Raw genomic sequence first — 21,224 nt, 5'->3', positions numbered from 1 at the left:
AATGGGTTTATTTTGGATCTCATTTGACAGAATTGATTATGACAAGAAATAGACTTCATTTCAAGAATGAACTGAGGAATCTAACAGGTAAGATGCATGGGCCCTCAAAAGTCAGTTTCTGCGAAATGCCAGTGAAATTGTTTTATTAAAACAAAAGCCAACCCAACAAAAAAAAAGGATGTGGACAGCAAGAGGAACACACTGGTGTTCAGCTTTTCTTAAGGCAGAGGAGATTTTCTTAACACACTGAACGTATCTGCTGTTAATTCCTATTTTAAAAACTGCCTAGTTCATTTTCATATGGCTTCTTTAAATGAAGTCCTAAAATGATATAGTATTATTCATTTAAATTCATACAAACTTTTTATTATTCCAATAATTACTTATTAAAAGTTAATTATTTTTACAGCAGTAAATTTCAAGTCCATAATTGTGATCTAAGTTCTGTCTTAAAAGTTAAGCCCCGAGGCCAGGTGCACTGGCTCACGCTCTGGGAGGATGGCTTGAGGCCAAGAGTTTGAGACCAGCCTGGGTAATTCAGTGAGACCCATCTCTACGCGCCCTCCTCCCCCACAAAAAAACAACAAACCAACCCAAAAATTAGCTGGGCATGGTGGTGCACACCTGTAGTCCTAGCTACTCTGGAGGCTGGGGTGGGAGGATTACTTGAGCCCAGCAGTTTATGAGGCTGCAGGGGATTATGATCACACCTGTACTGCACTCCAGCCTGGGTGACGCAGCAAGATTGACCTTGTCTTGAGAAAAAAAAAAGAAATGCCTTAACAGGAGCGTTGGCTCCCATGCAGTTTTAATAGCAACCACGTCCTTCTTGTCCCACTAGCCAGCCCTCAGCTCTCCTGTCTACACAGACCCTCAGCTCAGGGTCTGGACCTCCCTGAAAACCACAATCCCAGGACATCGTGAGACAATGTCACTGGCAGCCCAGTCAGCACTGGCTTTTCCAAACATGGCACCTCTCATGCATGAGAGAGCACGTGAGAAATTTCTAGAACTTTTTGGCAACAGTATGGAGAGGGCAGTGGGAGCACATATCTTTAGAAAAGCATGCTAACTAAACTCAGTTTGCTTCAGGGACCCTGTTCTTTAGAGGAAAATACAGGGAAAGCCGTGTCAGTACTCAATCTGTAGTCACCCAGGGTGGCAATGTGTCACTTAACACAGGAAAAATTCAGATCTTAAATTGAGGGCAAATTAGAGAAAGTGTTTACTAGATTTCAAGGGACTTAATACGTCAGTACAGGTTGAGCAGCCCTTATCTGAAATGCCTGGAGCCTGTCATATTTCAGATTTTTTCCAGATTTCGGAATATTTGCATAGACAATGAGATATCTTAGGGATGGGACCCAAGTCTGAACACAAAATTTATCTATTTCATATACATCTTATACTCACAACCTGAAGGTAATTTTATACAATATTTTAAATAACCGTGTACATGAAACAAAGACTGTGTTGAGCACTTAACTGTGAAATTTCCCACTTGTGGCATCATGTTGATGATCAGAAAATGTTGGACTCTGAAGCTTTTGGGATTTCAGATTTTCTGATCAGGATGCACAACCTGTCGCTCAGATTTTCGCTTAAAAAAAATCCTTAGCATTTAATTTGGCTTGCTATATGAAACTGGGGTAACCAATATCAAGCCCTTTTTTAGAAAAAAATGATCAGGGCCCAACAGTTATTTAAAAAGTTAAAATAGATGTTTAAAAGTTAGAATGAAGAACCAGGCCCGTGTAGAGAGGAGGGCAGCAGTGCACATTTTTATGTGGTGGGAACCAAGGTGAAGAGGAAGATGCACCACAGAACAGGCCCAGGATGTTGGGCTCCTGGTGCTGACCAGTGCCATGGTCACTCCACAGTCCCACACTGCAGTGTAAAAAGGGTGGCCGCTGACAAAAACGCTGCAGCCAGCGTCTGATCAACTTGAAAAGCAAGAGATCAGCAAGATAACAATTCCTGAGAGTCCTAAGTAGCCTCTACAAAGTCAGAAAACACGCTCACTCACACAGGCTACTGACATGTCTGACAGCAGAAATTAATAAGCAGCTCTGCTAGCAGAACCTTTCTACCTGGAAATGAGAGTATTCTATAAAACCCTCACATGCTTAGTCTCCTTCCAAAGAACAATAATTTATTTCCCTACTGACTTTTATACCAAAATCATATGTATAGAGGTTGCCAGTCAAGAGAAGCCTTTACTTCAGAATGAACATTAAAAACTTCTTACAGAAAATGAAAATCACTATTACAAAGTTACTTTTATTGACAAAAATACAGATCCTAATTTACAGAGCAGAAGGCATGGCAAAACCCATTTCCTACTGGAAGCCAACGTGACAAAAGCACTCACCTGGAAATCTTGATCATCAATTCCAAACCTCTCCCGCAGGTTACGAAAGACCATCGGGCAGTATTCCTTAAACTTGAAATGGCTCGGCATGTTTTCTCTGAAACAGTCACAGTGTGGAATAAAGCTCAGAGAGAGTCAACCAGACCCGCATCTGCCACCGCTGAGTTCCACATGTAGCCAAAGAAAGGTTGGAGTTCCCTGTCTACCAAAGAGCCAGGACTAGGACCAGGTATGACCCACAAGAAGATCCAGGAGACACAAGGGGCCAGAGGGATAACGTCTGTCTCCTTTGTCACAGGCATGCTTGCACTATGTGACCTCTTGAAATCCTGGCCACACACTGTAGCCATTCCTCAAAGAACAAGAGGTGGGGAAGGAAGGGGCCAGGCAGGGGAGCAGTGAAGGAAAAGCACAGTGGCGGGACCGTGAGTGAGACGGGCAGCGGAGCAAGCCACCATTGTGGCCTCCAGGTTCACTGCCAGCTACTGCCAAGGAAAGCAGGGCCATCTCTCCCCCACCGAAAGGCCTATTTTATATAAATGCCACATTCTAGATTTGCACAGAGAAAATTCTCTCAGAAAGTCAGCCTCTGAACACTATCACAAGGAAAAATTACCACATCAGCTTCACATGAGGACAACAGCCCCCCTAAGAAATTTCATAATTGGCCAGGCATGGTAGCTTCTCATACCGCTCATTTGTAATCCCAGCACTTTGGGAGACTGAGGTAGGAGGATTGCTTGAGGGTAGGAGTTTGAGACCAGCCTAGGAAACACAGTGAGGTCTCTATCTTTACAAAAAGTATTTTTTTTCAAATCAGCTGGGTATGGTAACCTGTATCTGTAGTCCCAGCTACTCAGAAGGCTCAGAGAGGAGGACTGCTTGAGCCCAGGAATTTCAGGCTGTAGTGAGCTCTAATTTTGCCACTGCACACCAGCCCAGGCAACAGAGCAAGATTCTGTCTCACAAAAAAATTCCTAATGATCCTCATATGGGAATGATTTCTTTGAGGCTCACCCTAATCATTGAGAATTGCTTCCCTCTTTGTGTTCCCAGGGAACCAGCTATGCATATAAATTACACACACGCACACACCCCTCCCTTGTACTTTGCACACTGAACTACAGCAATGTGTAGGTGTCAGTTTTTGTACTGTGAGCCCCTTGCGGGCAGGGCGATGCCTTACATATCACTGCATCTCTAGCTCTCAATGGACCACCTAACATACAATAGGTGCTTCACAGCGACATCTAAAATGACATTCAAATAAAGGAGAAATGTTCTCAATGCCCAACATGGCATCTAATTGTGCCTTATGAAAAGGTACCTTCAGTCTTTATTGTTCTATGATGTAGTCATTGCTGTTCATAAATCTTCATTTTCAAAGTTCTGTGTATAAGAGCAGAGGTTCATAACTGCTCAAAAAGCCAAGCAATTTACAGCTTCAAAAATTTGAATTATAATGAGAATATCACTTTCAACATATAAGATATTCATAGAGAACAATATGCCATATGGCAAAGGATATTATCCCAGAGAGCCTGCTGTTGCTTCTCTAAAAATGACAGATGGTTATGTTTATCACAGGATTAACTTCATCAGCAAAACTTTACTCCCACCCATTGAAAAAATTACATGATTACAGAAATTCACAAAACTTGGACTCCTAGCAGCCACACCGGTCTTATGAAAGGTCATACTTGTACTTACTTGTTAAAAAGGTGATTGTCCACCTTTATTTTTGAATAGGCTTTGAAGTCATCTGGCATCAACATAACAGGGATTTGAACATGGCTCAGTTCATTGATCTAGAAAAATATAAAATAAAGAGCATGGGTTATTACTGCCCAGGTGAGGAGGACTTGACTTGAATGTGTACCTTGGGAAAAAAACACGGTGGGCACAGAAATTTCCCTTCCCTCCCACTCACCCTTCTTCCCTCTCTTATCATAATCTCCCTTCCTGCCTTCCTCATTCTCACTTCTTAGGTCTGTTTGATGCTGGGTCTGTGGTGGCCCCTGGATGGCCGTGGCGAAGGAGAAACAGTGGAGCCTCAATCCTCATGTCACCTGTCCCTGCTTCTTGCCCACCCACTCTCCCTGATTCCTGCCCACCCACCCTCTCTCCCTACTTTCCCTCCACAACCTTATCCTACAGCCCCTTTGATCACATGTCCAGGACAACTTCCCTCTGTAAAGCAAATGTTATCCAAGAAAGAGAGCTTTTAAATTTTTCATGTAAATGTCTGTTGCATTAACGGACGTGATTTATATTTTTGGACTTCAAGAACAACACTCATCTGTGTGCTGCTCTTACTTCCTTTACAGGAACTAAGTTTAAAACTAAAGATTAGGGCGGGGCATGAATTTACCAAAAGAAGAGCCTCCATTCAGGGAGGGAGGAAGCCATGTGGCCCAGGACTATATGAGAAGGAGGTGTGTTGGACAGGAGTCAAGAACAAAAGCAAAGATGTGCTTCCAAAGGACAAAGGGTAAGATCAAGTTCCAGTTAATGACAGGGATGGCTTTGGACACACGATTTTGAAAAACCTGAACTTTCTCTTGGTTAATTATTTTTGCGTATTGACTTTCCTTGTTGCTAGCAATAAAAACCATGTCAAAGATTTATTCTTCCAGTAGGATAGAAGGTAGGCAAGGTGAAGGATTCTCAGTGACAAAAACAAAAACAAACAAACGACAAAATAATAAGCTGCTTGATTGGAGCAGAGTTTTTTTTGTTTTTTTTTTTTTTTTAAATCACATTGCTGTGTTTAGGGATGTAGAGAGAATCTCCAAGACACCTGTCTTCCCCCAAAGTGAGTTTAATCCACAGGGAGTGTGGGGACCATTAAGCACACCTGAAAAGAGGGACTCCCTGAGGACAAATGCCAATTTCAACACTTACCTGGGCCAAAGGAAGGCTGGGAGCTCAACCAAAGGCTTCCACATTAACCTGAGATCCTTGAAGGAAGCCTTTGGTCCCGACATCAGTGATCTCCTCCAGAGATCATCTGTGAAAGTAAATGCAAATGATCTCCGGAGGAGAGCGCCCCCTGCCAGGCCTCCAGGTTTCCCACAGGTGGAGATCAACCAAACATGAGCTCACAGAGATAGCAACGACTCATTACTATTTTCAAGGTTTTAGCTTGATGTCATCAAGGGGCTTGATGACATACTAGAAATGCAGGGAAGATGGAGGGAGTGCTGCATGCATGACAGAGGAGCTGGCGAGTCCACTGACTGGCCCAGTGCTTTTTAAGAGAAGAGTTCAGTTTTGAGCTTGTTACGTTTCATGTGCTCTTGGGACATCTAAGTGTCAGTGTCAGGTCGGCAGTGGACAGGTGGGTCCAAGGTTCCCAGGAGCAGCGGGGGCAGGCGATAAAAATGTGTGTATCTATGCATCAGACATTAGCTCCCCAGAGGAGTGAACGAGGTAACCTGGGGAGGGGACAGAGTGATGGCGAGGAGGGCAGAGAAGCAGTCTTCAAGAACAAGGGTGTTTCACAGCCTGGAGGAGAGGATGAGAAAGGGGAAAACTGCTATGGAGGCAGGAAGTGAAAAAGCACAGGGCCACCCAATGGGAGTGCAGGGAAAAAGGGGTTCAAACTTGCTAAGGGATGAACATGAAGCCTTGAGAAGGCAGGAACTAGGAACTGTCAGCTGGACTGAGCAGCACGGGACGTTCTTGGCAACCCTGGCAGAGATGTTTTGGTGAAGTGTATCAGTGGAATCCAGACTAGGCTAAGGTGAGGTAAGGGAATGCCAGCACTGCACATGGCTGGTTTCTAAGGAGCCTAGAAGCGAAGGCAAGGAGGGAGATGAAGAGGGACGGGGAACAGAGGGAGGACCTGAGAGAGAAGGGATATTCCCCGGCACTTCTTGAGAAGGTGGGAGGGGAAGGGATCCAAGCACAGGAAGAACAGGCTCTGGGGACGGTGGCGACTTTCCGATTCACAGGAGAAAAAAGAGACAGGTGCCACTGGGAGAAGGCAGAACTGACAGAGAAGACGGGCGCTCCCACCCACTGGCTCCTATTTTCTCTGCCAAGTAGGTCCACGGCTACCAGCTGAGAGGGAGAGGCAGGCTGAGGACTTCAAAGGTTAATGAGAACACAGAGCTAAAAAAGGGGACTGCAGAATGTGGATGGACAAGTTTAAAGAGAGACAGGAGGCTGGGCTTCTGGGCAGAGCTGAGAGCCATCCACAGTTTCTGATGGTTTACATACAGGAAGCAAGCGAACTTGTGGAGTGACATTCCTCTTTCTGGCAGAGCTCAACCCGACCCCAGGGTGCAGGCGCAGGGACAGAGGATGACAGGGGTCCTTCGGGATGGAGGTGTTTGCTGGCTGAGTGTGACATATAGGGTAAAAGAGTTCCAGGATGATACCTGGAAATGGAAAGTCAGTGCAAAACAAGATCCCTGACCATAAGGAGTTTTCCACAGTAGTCGGCAGGGGAGGACCTTCACACGTGGTAAAATACCAAGCAGCAGAGAAGAAACGCTGAATCCAGACAGGAGCCCGCGGCCACAAGTGTGGATACAGGGCTTCTTGGAAGGAGTGTGGCCCTACGTGGCCCTTGAGGAATGGAGAGTTATGACTACTGTGTCATTTAAACGTCAGGAAACACAAACTTTTAGCTAGGCCCCATCTTCCGAAACCAGACTACCCCAAGAGGTAGAGAATGTCTGGTCCTAATTATCAAAGAAGACATGAAATGAGACAAGAAGAAAAATCAAAGATAGTTACACTTAACACCTTTGTTTACGGGTTATCATAAGACGCTAAAATTAAAAGAAGTTCGGAGATTGTATAGTCTAACCTCTCATTCTGCAGACCGCAGTATGTCCTGGTAGAGCCGTACTTACACCTTCATAACTGAGTAGTGGGGCAGGATACTGAGTCAGATCTGACAGCTACTTCATGGATACTTTACCTTTCGTTCACACGTGTGTCACATTGCTTTTGGCTTTATTTCCCCCTCCAGATTCCCCCCAAAAAACTTCTTGGTCAGATGGTAGCTAGATTTAATGACCTGTCAACAATCACTTCACAAAACAGAGGATCTACTACTTAAAAAGAGTTTTTAACTGGTAATCTTTCAGTAGGAAACTCAGGAGCCCCTATATTATTTTTTCTACAGCACGTTTTATTTAGCTGTATATGAGGCTCAGCAGTCATTCGTTTAGTTTTACCAAAATGGGTTACTTGTAGAGCTGCTTAATAACTGAAAAGCTGTTTAACTTTCTGAAAAACTCTCTCCTTTAGCCTGTTACTTTACTATTACCCAAGCTAAAATATTGCTTGTCTCTAGTTCAAATTCTGGAGCAAATGCAGGTAATGACAATGAACTCTCACAGCCCGAATAAGGCTGGTTAATCCCATTTGTTAACTTCAATATTTTACATAGGGCTCTAGGCTGTGAACTTTCAGATTTCAAAATAAAGATTCTTGGGTTTCAAAGTCTTCAGTTTTACAAAATTTTGAATTATCAGTTTGGTATACTACCTAGCTCAACCATTCTATATTACCTACCCTAAAACTGATAGCAGAACAATGATTTATCATCATTATTTTACATTTATTATCACTTTTTTTTGTTTTTTAAGCTGGAGTGCAATGGCATGATCATGGCTAACTGCAGTCTTGAACTCCCAGGCTCAAGCGATCCTCCTGCCTCAGTCCTCTGAAAGCACTATAGGTGCACACCACCATGCATAGCTAATTTAAAAAAATTTATGGCCGGGCGCGGTGGCTCACACCTGTAATCCCAGCACTTTGGGAGGCCGAGGCGGGTGGATCACGAGGTCGAGAGATCGAGACCATCCTGGTCAACATGGTGAAACCTCGTCTCTACTAAAAATACAAAAAATTAGCTGGGCATGGTGGCGCATGCCTGTAATCCCAGCTACTCAGGAGGCTGAGGCAGGAGAATTGCCTGAACTTGCTGTGTTCCCTGGGCTGGTCTCAAATTCCCGGGTTCAAGGGATCCTCTTGCCTCAGCCTCTCAAGTGTTGGAATTACAGGCATGAACCAACCCACTTGTCTTTTTATCAGTGTTTTTTTTACAAGAGGAATGGACACCTTTCTAAGATACTTATATTGGGAACACACACACACACACACACACACACACACACACACACACACACACACAGAGGTCTATCTATATATGTTACATAATATTCCTAAAGGAAACCAAAAGATTTGTGTTAACCATTGCTCTTCTGAAGGAAAGAATCACACACCCTTTTAGGAACAAGCATACATTGTGAAATCCAAACCGGTTTTAATTCATGAAGATGAATGTGGTTTTTTGAGTTTATTAACATTTTCTTAGGTTAGCTGAACAAAGCGAAAGCACTATTACATACAGGCCTCATTTAAGCTTTCTTCAGGTTGCAAATATTCCATAAAATCCTCACAGCAAAAGCGCAATATCGTCTTATACTTGTGAACTACTTAATGGCTGTCAACCCCCTTTCGCAAACACAGGACAGTTCTCTCTTTGTGCTGCCAGTCACACTCACAGGCCTGTAAATCAAGTGTATTAGAAATACCCCACCCGACGCAGAGCGGCTGGGGGCTGGGGCCCCGGGCGTCCTGGGAGGGACTACTTGTTCCTGTTTATGCTGTGCCAGGTACCCCCAAATTGCAGGTGTGGGTCTGCAGTGCTTTGCTGCCCGGCCGTTGGACATCAAAGCTACCCACGCTGGGGCTCCACAGATGACATAAAATAAAGCAGCTTTGTTGCCCACATCAATAGAAACCGGGTCAACGGGGGTGGAGAGGGCTAGTGCAGAGGACCAAAATGTCCCTGATTATATCATGACTCGAAAGTGGGGACAAGGGCGAGGGCAGAGAGGGAGATGGCATGTGGCTGTGGGAGGGAGGAGGCCGGAGAGGGCTCCTCAGTCTTGGCTCAGCTTTGCCCTAACTTGCTGCCATACTTGGCACTAACCTTATGGCTCATGCTAGTGCACATGTGCCAAGACCCACATGAGGCACTCCAGACACAGTATCTTACCTGACCTTTACAACCAAAGGTAGTAGGGGCTATTATCATGCCCATTTTACAGATAAGGAAATTAAGGCTTAGTGAGATTACAGAAGTTCCAAGCCATTATACAGTAGAGCTGTACCTGGAACTCAGCCTAATCTTAAATCTTCTTCTGCCAACATAACTCACAGGAGTTACCCTGAATATAAAATTTAGTGAGCTGGACTGGCTGAGCCCAAGATTCTTTCAAATTCCTAACTGCCTGTAAGGTAAGATTCCCAGCAATTTCACCCAGCAACTTCTTAAGATGTCTGCCTGAAATTTCAGTCTTCATTGTGTTAAAACAACTTCTAAAAGATTCCTTATTTTCAAAATAACAGTAATTAAGTACATGTTTAGGAGAGATGATGAAATGCACACTTAACTGAGTAAGTACCACGGGCTACTATGATGATACCAGCTGTGGTTTCAACAGCGCAATATAAATCTGGAAAGAACTGTGTGACTGGAAAGTTATCATCTCTCTAACACTTCTTGTCATTTTAAAAAGGGAAAATAAATACTCCTCGAAGCTCCATTAAATCTTAATGAATCTTACACAGTAGACTTGAAGGATGTAAAATCTATTTCTAAGGCAATTATTTATTAAAGCCAATTGTCTGAGTTTCCTTCATGAAAAATATAATTAACACAAAACACAGTAACATTTATGTGGGCCTTTCCTTTTAAATTATTATATAGTTGAACTCAGAAAAGGTACCTCGACTCCTCTCCTGAGCAAGGCATTGAAATTTACATCCCATGAAATTTCCCTCCAACACTGCAAAACACAGGTTTGTTTTTTTGTGTGAGATCGGCTGACTGCAATGAGTATCACTCTTGCAGATTAAGACTGAATTCATACAGGATGGAAAAGAGAGGTTGCAATTAGGCTGCAAAAATGGGTATACTAAATAGCTCCTGGACAAGGAATAAATGAGTGAGACCCAGCTGGTCCAGCTGGTAGCGGTTCGGAAATTAAGGCATACAGAGGTGTCCCCACAAAGCCATCTCACACTGCGATATTTAGAAAATAAACCTCACTAATTTATATGATTTTTAAGTAAATAATATGCTCCTAAATCGTGAAGCATTATTAATGACACTTAATTAATTCAGATATATTCACCCTCAACAGTATATTCTCAGACTGATATATAATTTGCAATTGGTTTTCATTCAGCCAAGAATACGCGAAAAGGACTGAAAAAGCTTCTCACATGTAGAGGAGACACTGAGACACTCTGATTATAATTAAGACAATTCCCTACAAATTATGACATACTGAGATGAAAAAGGAAGCACCCCTCATATGGGGCCCCTGTGGGGTATAAAGGCTGACGGAGGTGGTGTGGGCCTGGAGAGGGGGCTAGTTCATGGCGGCATGAGCATGGAGGGAGACGGGAGATGTCAAGAGTGGGGTGGGAATTATCTTGAAAGGCCCGTGGACTGCTCCTCAAAAATCTCAAGACACAGACTGAAAAAACAACTCACTTTATCTCCAAAACAGCATTTCCACCACTTAAATATGACGGCCTATTTTAAAACATAATTCAGTAGTAACAGTAACCGAAGCAAGATAAGCACCAAGGGTACAAGATCAGTGAGGGCCCAACAGGAAGAAGTGTTGATATGATGATTACACTGGATACTATTTTAACGTTAATTAATTTCATAGGGAAATCAAAGAGTAAATATGTCATAGCAGATTCCCTAGACTGTGCAAGTTTTGCAATTGCTTCTGACTTCCACAAATGGATGCCAGCTTCATGACCTAAAATGTGATATGAGTTTACCATTACAGACAAAAATCTCTTCCCTCTTTCCCCACATCCCTTCCTATCAGTACATGAAAATAGCTACTTTCTACTTACTGGTCTCATCCTAAAAAAGCAAAATTCCTTTGTGACTCTGCGGCTGATAAAGCACACAAGGATTCCTTCAACCAAACAAGTAACTGAACATTTTTTGCCCTGAGGTTCATTCGTTTTAAGAAGTGAATGAACAGAGAACTACAATTAGGACTATTAGGAGATAAGAGCTGAGAGTATGCCAGAGCTATTCAAGTGACTCACAGCTGGAAGTTCCGACTTGCTATGTCCCTGTCCGGAAAACAGAAGGGGCCTGCAGATGCGATCAGAACTTTCACTGGTTAAAACAGAAGGGTCCTGCAGATGCGATCAGAACTTTCACTGGTTAAAACAGAAGGGGCCTGCAGATGCGATCAGAACTTTCACTGGTTCTCCACAAAGGTATAAAAAAACGACCTCAGGTCCATTGCTAAGAATATATTTTCCATAATGTCACCTAGAAAAGGCCATCACGTTGCACAATCCCCTCCACACCATGCTCTTCTCCAGAGCTGTCTGCACACAATTTATTTCTGGAGAGGGTCCAGAAGGCTTAGCTGGGGAGCTGAGAAGCAGAGACAACACAGCTTCGAGGGTTACAATCACATGCGTGAATATAGTAGTCGGCTGCCTGGCTTGACAGAGAATTACCCACGTTAGGTGCAACAACTATAAGCCCTCCTTCAGAATACCTAGAAGTTGTGTCCAATTTGTTTGTAAAATAGGGAAACTACCACTATTTATACACCAGAGTTAGTATTTTTGATGCATATTGGTAGCAATCAGAACATACTTAGAATAAAGACCATTATAAACGCATCTCTCTTACTTTTTTCTACTAAGTTTCCAATAGGGAGAATGAGGGAGTACCTAAAAATTTTTCCATCTGATTTTCACTATCTGATATTCAGGGACAATTGTTAATTTTGTACTGGGGAAAAATCACCAACTTGAGCATTAGCTCTCATTTGCAAATACTTTTTATAATCTTACAATCAATATAGGTTGAAACAATTAAGAACTTAAAAAAAAAAAAATGAAGTCCTAATATGATTCAGGCATGTAGCCCACACATGGAATGCTGTGACTCTCATTACAATTTACCCTGGAAATCAAATAGCAGTTTGAAAGCTCTGAGGTTTCAGAGGGACAAGCAGGGCAAATCAGAATCAGTTACAGAGGTAGGAAAAAACATGCAGCTGAAAAAGTCTGGGAAATGTACTTTTATTTGTCTTGAGGCAAGAGGTCAATTTTCCACAGCAGCTTCATCAATATTCATTTTCTTTTCTTTCTTTCTTTTTTTTTTTTTTTTGAGACAAAGTCTCACTCTGTTGCCCAGGCTGGAGCGCAGTGGTGCAATCTCAGCTCATTGCAATATCCGCCTCCCAGGTTCAAGAGATTCTCCTATCCCAGCCTCCCCAGCAGCTGAGACTACAGGTGTATGCCACCACATGTGGCTAATTTTTGTATTTTTAGTAGAGACAAGGTGTCACCAAGTTGGCCAGGTTGGTCTCGAACTCCTGATCTCAGGTGATCTGCCCACCTTGGCCTCCCAAAGTGCTGGGATTACAGGCATGAGCCACCACGACCAGTCAATATTCATTTTCCAAGACCATTTTTTAAAAGTTGATGTCTTTGTATCTGCAGATAAGACCAAAATCAAAGATCCGATATATTTTAATTAAAACTTTCTGCTGAAATCTGAGCTACCTTCCAATTTCTAGAAAATAAATACTTTTTTTTTGACAAGGCAAATAAAATTGTTCCGATATCAAAGCTGAGTAGGAATGAGAATAAAAGCACAAAGGTCGGCCTTTCCAGGGTCCACAAACCCAAAAGTCTAAATTAATTCACTCCGGTGGATTTTTCAGTTGAACAGGAATCGTTAAGTCAATCTTTTGATTAGTGGCTACCTGACTAAAATTAAAATGTCATCAGAAATATTTAAACTCTTGCTTAGAACCTTATTTTAATTTATAACATAGACACAAACTCTACCATCGGTCAACTTCATCCAAAAGAATGTAGTTATATTAAAATTCTACCTTTCATGAACCACAGAATCTGACATTATTGAGTTCAGGCCAAAAATTTATCATCTAGCACAGAGGTAATACTGGCTTCAAAAAAAATTAAAAAAAAAAAAAAAGAAGACATTGCCAATGAAAACAACAGCTTACAACATGGTCCATGCAAAAGGGCCCCAGGCTAGGGGAGTCAGGAGACTTATGACTGAGCCCTCGTCTTAAGTTACCACCCTCTGGCCTTGAACAAAGTGCCCCAGCACTCTTAATCTCGCTTGATACTTTAAAAAATGAGTTTGAGAAGAGATCACAAATGATGTGTGCTTTGGCCAGACAGTGATTTAGAAACTGCTTGAATTAATTACCAGTCTTTTCAGACTTGAGAACATTTACATATAAAATTGGATTTCTGGCTTCCTTTAAAAATGGGAAGACCTGGCACCTGGCCTGGCATCACTCATCTGGTACTGAGTAGCTGTGGGGATGCACCCTCTAGTTGGGCACAGTTCCTGCCACTCCCTGGAGTCTCCTGTCTGGATGACTTGGCCCATTCCAGGGCTTCGGCCAGCACCAGGCTCTGGTGCCTGCACTTGGGAAGCATTCCCACAAATTCAAATGAATCACAAAACAACTTTCCAGAGATCCATTTAATTCCTGGAAGGCACAGATGACCTCTTTAAGTGTTTCATTTAGGTGGATGTGGCAGCGCAGGGACAAAGGTCAGAAGAGAAGCCACAGCTCCAATATTCTAATCAGAGGCATTTCATGCTCCTGGTCCTTCTTTGAACTGACACAGGGACAGGGACGAGATGCTAAATGAAGCTAGTATGCCTGCAGTTGCCTGTAGCCATGTCTTTACCCATGTAGATAAGCATCACGATTGACGCACAGAAAAGACAGCATAAGACAGACAAGAGCCATGTGCAGATGACATCATTTGAATCTCTGGACCCAGGGGATCTTGAGGCCAGCCTAACTCAACATCCTTTCCAGAGACAGAAACCAATCAATCTCCTAAGCTAGTGAAAGGTAAATTTCTGCTACTTGCAATTGAAGATACTCAAATACTTAATGGATGTCAAATAAATAAGAACTTCACTCATCCAAATGGCACGGAACACCAGCAATTACATAGCACTCTAAGAAAGTGATCCTGAAAGTTTCAAATAAATATTTTACTTCTTAGTCAGATATTTAATATGTTAAAATAATTTAATATTTCCTGTTATCTTTCTGCCCATTCATCCTGAGATAAGGATGCCCTAAAGCTAGAGTTCCCCCAGTAAGCTGGGAAGGCAAAGCTTTCCAGAAGGTTCCGGACAATGCCATGTTGGCAAGAAGCCCTAACTCTCACACCCCTTTGGGACAGGGTCTGGCTAGCCATGGAGAAGACGGGGAGGGATTTTGGTATGTTACACAGGTGTCCCATGGGTACCCTCAGAGAAACACATCTGCTAAAAAAGTAAGCAATGAGTGACGGGCACGCATTTAGAAAATCAACTACTGAAACACATCATCATAAAACCTGTAAGACGACGGACAAGGGGATGGCATCGACGGTGCAGCATTCTGAACTGAGATTTGTTCAGCAGCCTTCACGGTTGGGACCTATGTTAAGATTCCAGAAGGAAGGACTGAAATCCCAATTCTGTTAGACCAGAACTTTCATTTGTCTTTCCATGAGCAGAACAGAGGAGCCGCCTGCTTTCCTGCCCAGCATCCATTCCGAAGGAACAATGAGAGGAAGGGTACCATGCTGCCGTTTACCCTGCTTTCCAAGATTCCCATTTTAAGAGATGAACTGACTGTGCATTTTTATCTCTTTTCCTTCCAGAAGTCCTGCTAAAATGACAGTAAAGGAAGTTAGAGATTCGGGGAAAAAACAAAACCACCACCAATAAACATGACAAGAACAGCAGAGCAGACAATATAAAGGGGAGAATTAAAAAAAAAAAAAATTAAAGACAGAAAAGAAGTAGAGGATTGTTAGTAGACAGAAGACGAGAGAAAGCTGCCACCTCTGTGCCAGTGGCCACCTGATGCCGTGTGTACCACAGCTGGGGTTCAGGTGGTAGAAAACAGTACGCTGTCTATTGCTGACCACATCATCCCACCCATCGCATGGGAGGCAGAGGCTTGATTCCTCAAAGACCTCACCCAAGAGGCATCGGGCTCGGGAAAACCCAGTTTACACAGGGCTGGGCTGAGGGTCGCGGAGCATGGGAGGAACCAGTGACCATCAGCACTCTGAGGCCTGGGCCATCCGCCACTGTCCCCTGCTCTGCTGTAATCACACATGTGGTCTGGGTCACTCCCCGAGGGGACACTGGAGGATCTCGCTCTGCGGGGAAAGGCCCCAGAAATATTAGTGACTGCACCACTGGGCGGCAGCATGAAGGCTGGCCTGTTCCCCACTGTCAGTGGACAGGCACCCCCACTCCACATACCCATGACAGCTCGTCTGTCTTCCAGTGCCTCATTCTGAAATCTGAATGGACAGCAACAAACCACCAGACATACAAGGAAAGCCTTTAGCATAAAAGAGACTAAAACAGCTCTATAATTTTTTTCAACACTGTTTAACATCACGGAATACTAAATCACAAAGTTTAGTACTTTATACAGTACTAAAAACAGCTCAGTCATAGTAAGGTGAATGCTATTATTTTACCCCCTTGCAAAAAAAAAAAAAAAAAAAAAATACCCACTACGCATTATTTCAACAGAAAAGAAGGATAAGGGGAGAAGAAAGGTGGTGTGAGAGCGCCAGCATCATCTGCCGCAGCAGAAACTCAACAGAAAATACCTAATATTACAAATTTATAAATAACAGGACAAACATATTACCTGGCAAACACTGGGGCAAATAATTGTGTATATCTGTGTAAACCAACATGGAAAGTTCTCTAAGAAATAGCGTGGAGTGATAAAGGCAGGATAGAGATGGGTTTAATGTGCTACCACTGACCTTTATTTTTTTTAAAAAAGGTTACACATTTATATGTTTGTCTATGAAACTTAGAACCAAAAAAAACAAGAAGATCGAGTTTGGGTGTCTGGGGTTGGGGGGTGAAGCTCACTTGTAATGGTGAGCCTCGGTACTATTTAAATTTGTGATCACTTGTTATTTTCATAGTAAGGAGGGACAGAGAAACCAAAGTGCTCACAAAGCGTCTAACTCAGCGGCAGGCCACAGCTCTAAGGCAAGGGTCTTTCACAAAGGCGGTTTGCTCCCCAGGGAGGAGACAGAGAACTTTTCTATGTACTTTATACTAAAGGCTGCCTTTACAAAGCTTGTATGACGGATGTCCTCCTCACTCCGACGTGAGCTTCACGAGCTGTGTCTTGGAAGGGAGGTACCCCAAGGAACAGCAGGAGCTTTGGGGTTGGCAAGCGACATCCGTGCATTGCTCCGGTCCAATGCATTGCCGCCAATTGTAGGTTACCTATGCCCAGTTAAGTGGATTTACAGATCATACCATCTGGCTTTAACTAAGGTAAATCAACCCTCACAAAACAGACAACTGCTTAAAAGGAAGCCTAAAAAACCACCACACGGGCTGAAGCTAACGTTAAACACACAAGGACCAGTTAACAAGAAGCCATGTGGCAGGGCTAACAGGAGCCCTGACCTCCCAGGGTTCTCACTATCAGTCACATGACGAGGTCAAAGCACTGACAATTTCATTAGCTATGACAAGAATAGTTCACAACAATTAAAATGGATGGGCAGACTTTATTTAAAATGCCGGCTTCCATTCATTTTTGTTCATGATAAAGCTCCCCTAGGTGTACACTGTACCTAGAGATACCAGCTAATGACAGTACAGAGCTATTGAAATGGGCAAGTCATTTAAAATCTAAGCACTCAGGACCTGAAGACGACTCTAGTTTTTTTCACTATGTTTAACATTGTGCAGCACTACTCTACAAATTGAGTACTTCACAAAATTTTATTAATTTAATGATTAACATGTAGAAGCTTCTTTCTGGGTTCCTTTGCTAGCAAAAGACTAAAAACCACCTATTACTGGAGAAGCACTTGCTATTTCAACCAAGGTAAAAAACGGCTTAAAGCATGTAAAAAACCAACATGGCATCAAATTTGAATGAATTCCTTTGTCAGCAAATACTGTTGGCAGAGGCACAGGAACACCAGTCAGTATGTGAAGACTCAAGGATTAGAATAAATTACACAGCCTATGAAGTTGGCTTTAGAGTTGCATCAAAGTAAAGATGATTCTAACATTTCTCTGCTTCGGGTATTTGCTAACTTATTTCCTGCATTCAAAGAACTACTGTGTGTGGTTGAGAGGGAAGAAGAACTCAAGCACTTTAAAAAAGTTGTGGAATTTAGGAGATGAGTCATGCTCTTTTCCCTTACAAAACATGTGTTCCAATTCATGGACCTTTGCAGGGGCCAGAGGTGCTTCTCAGTAGTATGTTACCTAGCAGGGGGGAAAAATCAGCACACTTACACTTCCTTTCAAAGTAAAGGTGAGACTCAACATTGAGTAAGAAATCAACTGCTTTTCAAGAGAAACCAAAGCTTTGAAAGAGAATATTATACAAACAGATGTTTGGAAATATTTCCACTGTTTTGTTACCTTGTTGCCAAAAACAATGTAACCGTGTCACCTATGAAAACTCTTACATCAGCACACTTAGGAACTTGGAAACAGAATATTCTAGTCCACTAGAAATCCTGCCAGAGAGTTTCAAACCCATTTGTTAATGGTTTTTGAATCTATTTGTTAAATAAGAATACAGCAACCCTCCAATAACTTTCAGAATAAAATTTTACCATCTGAAAGTCAACTAAAAACTTTTCTATAACTGGTAGGATGTGTTGAGAAAAAGAGTGTGATAATTTACTAAAAATGGCCAGTGATACAATTCTTCCATTTGTATTTACAAATCTTTGTGAGGTTCATTTTCCAGCAATGAAAGCCATTAAAACCAAGAATCAATGGCTGAGCGCAGTGGCTCATGCCTGTAATCCCAGCACTTTGGGAGGCTAAGGCACACAGATCATAAGGTCAGGAGTTCGAGACCAGCCTGACCAACATAGTGAAACCCAGTCTCTACCAAAAATATAAAAATTAGCCGGGCATGGTGACGCACGCCTGTAATACCAGCTACTCAGGAAGCTAAGGCAAGACAATTGCTTGAACCCAAGAGGCAGAGGTTACAGTGAGCTGAGATTGCACCACTGCACTCCAGCCTGGGCAACACAGTGAGATCTGTCTCAAAAAAAGAAAAGAAAAGAAAATGAATCAAAATATGCTAAACTTAGAGCTAGGCTTTAAAAAATCATTATTAAAACATTTTCAAAAAATTCCAATTAGTTACACTGCTTTCATGAAAAGATTAATCTCTAATGGAGGGCAAAAGATTTTTTTTGTAGTGTTAAAATTACTGAAAATATTTAACCTTACCTTTCTCAGTTTTTAAATATGCTTTAAAATGTACAGAACACTCATATTGATATATGAATATAATGTACACTTCGCAATACATGTTATTAGTATGCTCAGATTTCACATACACACAGTTATGTAATTCAAAAAAATCTGGAGTCTATTGTTCTAAAGAGAGACGTTTTCAAAATACACATATCTTTACGCATCTATTACCCCAGAGATGAGGAAACAGGATATTTGGCGGTAGGCTTTGGAGTTTAAAAAAAAAAAAAAGGCCCCAGGTAGTTGTGATACAATCTTCTCCCCTTCTACATTTTCCTGGCATTTAGTCGGTACTACTGAGAAATAAAGTGATGCTCTTCTATTCAGGCTGGCCAGAGGCCAGAGGCAGGCACACAGCACAGCATTCACACTTAGCCACAGCAACATCAGGTTTTAAAGACTGTCAAAAACCTTTCACATTGAGCAGTTTTCACAACACTGAAGTAAGATTATTCTTACTGAACAGAAGAGAAACTTAAATAGCTCAGCAGAGAGGGGAAATGTCTTTTCTTAGGTCGTAAGAAGGAAAAGTAGATTCAGACTTCTGATGAAGGTTTGTGCTTACACCAATGTCATCTGCACGCTGGACTCCAGAGTCCTTTCTAGCTAGACTAGAGCCTTGAAGTGGATGCCACGTGGACAGAGACGACATTATAGCCACTCCATGTGGTCCCGCTGAGTCTCCTTCCATGGCCTGATGGCAGGCTGCATTCCTGGAGCCTGCAAAACTATGGAAGTTGGGACTATAAATTGACATCAGATGACTGCACGTGATTTGCAGCATTTTTGATATCTAAATCCTAATCTTCTATGTTAATTTCTCCTCCCCAAATTTCTAAAATATATTCTGTTTACAAAAAAAAAAAAAGTGGCTAGGCTCAGTGGCTCTCGCCTATAATCCCAGCACTTTGGGAGGCTGAAGTGGGCAGATCACCTGAGGTCGGGTGTTCGAGATCAGCCTGACCAACAGAGAGAAACCCCATCTCTACTAAAAATACAGAATTAGCCGGACATGGTGGCGCATGCCTATAATGCCAGCTAATCCCAGCTAATCGAGAAGCTGAGGAAAGAGAATTGCCTGAAGCCGGGAGGCGGAGGTTGCAGTGAGCCAAAATCACGCCACTGCACTCCAGCCTGGGCAACAAAAGCGAAACTTTGTCTCAAAAAAAAAAAAAAGTTAGAATAATTTGCTTTTGAGTTCAAAGTTTTTCTGATACACTGAATTAACATGTTTTCCTGGTGAGTTGCGTTCTTTAGCCTAAGAGACTATTTCTAAAAACACATGTTTTTTAAAAAATAAAAGCCAACGGGCAACTCAAGTTTTGTCTAAAAAAGAAATAATCATTTAGCAAATAATATTTCAAAGCTATTGTATTCAGAACAAGAGGATACTGTTTATAAGACATACCACACTACATTTCTTACATAATTTTCTTTTGTGCCTGAAAACGTTTCTGAAAATTGAGGCGAATAAAGAAGAGCTACCCAGTTCAGCAAGTTGTTACAACGATATTCCACTTTAGGTTTTAGCACACCTACTCCCATCATCACAATGAACTGCAGAAAATCACTTCCTGGTATAAATACAAATTTACTTCATATTTTAATGCAAAGCATAGGGGTGTGGTTTACAAAACAACCATTAGCTCAGCCAATTTCTTTTTCATGGCTGAAAAACAGGATATTTTCATCTATATTTAGATGCATGTATACTCCCCCCCCAAAAATACTTAAGAGCTTTACAAATAACCAAAATAACAAGTACTTTCTTTTAACCTAGTAAAAAACAACTGTCAGTTTCATGATTTTCAAAAATATGTCATGCCAATTAATATATCTCCTACCCACAAGTACTCCTATTCATAAACTGTCAAGAGAACAAAAATGCCACTATTTGTTTTCATTACTTTAGGAAAAAGGGCATTTGCCATCACATGAGTTTTGCATAAATCATTCTCTCTTTTCCTCACCTCCTCCCATGCATTCTACGTATTCTATCAACTATAAAAACAGATGAGCAAAATAAACCAGAGAAGTAGATGTCGGAGAATCTTAATTCCTAATCAGATCAACTAACATTAATTTCTCATTCTCCATATGCCATGAAAATGAATCCAGGATGCAATCCACCCATATTTAATCCAGGTAGTTATCACTACCTTGTAAACATGGAAACCTCTAAAAATTCTTCTGAATCATTCGAGGCTAACAGTTTTCATCAAGATAAAGAGAAGACTGTGAGTATTTAGCTCCCACGCTCTCCCACGAAACCACCTAGCATCACAAACATATTCCTAGGAACAACACAGATTGCCCTAAGTGGTCTCTCAAAGGTTATTAGGTAAAATCACGCACATCTTAAATAGTGCATTAGTTTCTTTAGTATTTTCTCACAAATACCTCGTTTATATAAATTCTAATACATTGCCTTTTTCTACTCATCAAGAATGTGAAATCTAATAAATACTGAAAATAGAC

General features: G+C 42.0%; 1 protein-coding gene across 3 annotated transcripts in view; it reads right to left on the bottom strand.

Moving 5' to 3' along the window:
* Positions 1-21,224, bottom strand: part of PIP4K2A (phosphatidylinositol-5-phosphate 4-kinase type 2 alpha) — a 172,618-nt gene that overhangs the window by 67,799 nt on the left and 83,595 nt on the right. For all 3 annotated transcript variants that reach the window (XM_074404926.1, XM_003930664.4, XM_074404927.1), the window contains exons 2-3: positions 4,082-4,179; positions 2,372-2,468 (exon numbers count right to left, since the gene is read on the bottom strand). In XM_074404926.1, coding sequence (XP_074261027.1) covers positions 2,372-2,468; positions 4,082-4,179 — 195 coding nt within the window. The remainder of the gene's footprint in view (positions 1-2,371; positions 2,469-4,081; positions 4,180-21,224) is intronic.

The sequence above is a fragment of the Saimiri boliviensis genome, chromosome 8, assembly GCF_048565385.1.
Source record: "Saimiri boliviensis isolate mSaiBol1 chromosome 8, mSaiBol1.pri, whole genome shotgun sequence".
Classification (NCBI taxonomy): domain Eukaryota; kingdom Metazoa; phylum Chordata; class Mammalia; order Primates; family Cebidae; genus Saimiri; species Saimiri boliviensis.
Note: the sequence above shows the minus strand (reverse complement) of the source record. Positions and strands in the feature narration are given on the sequence as shown.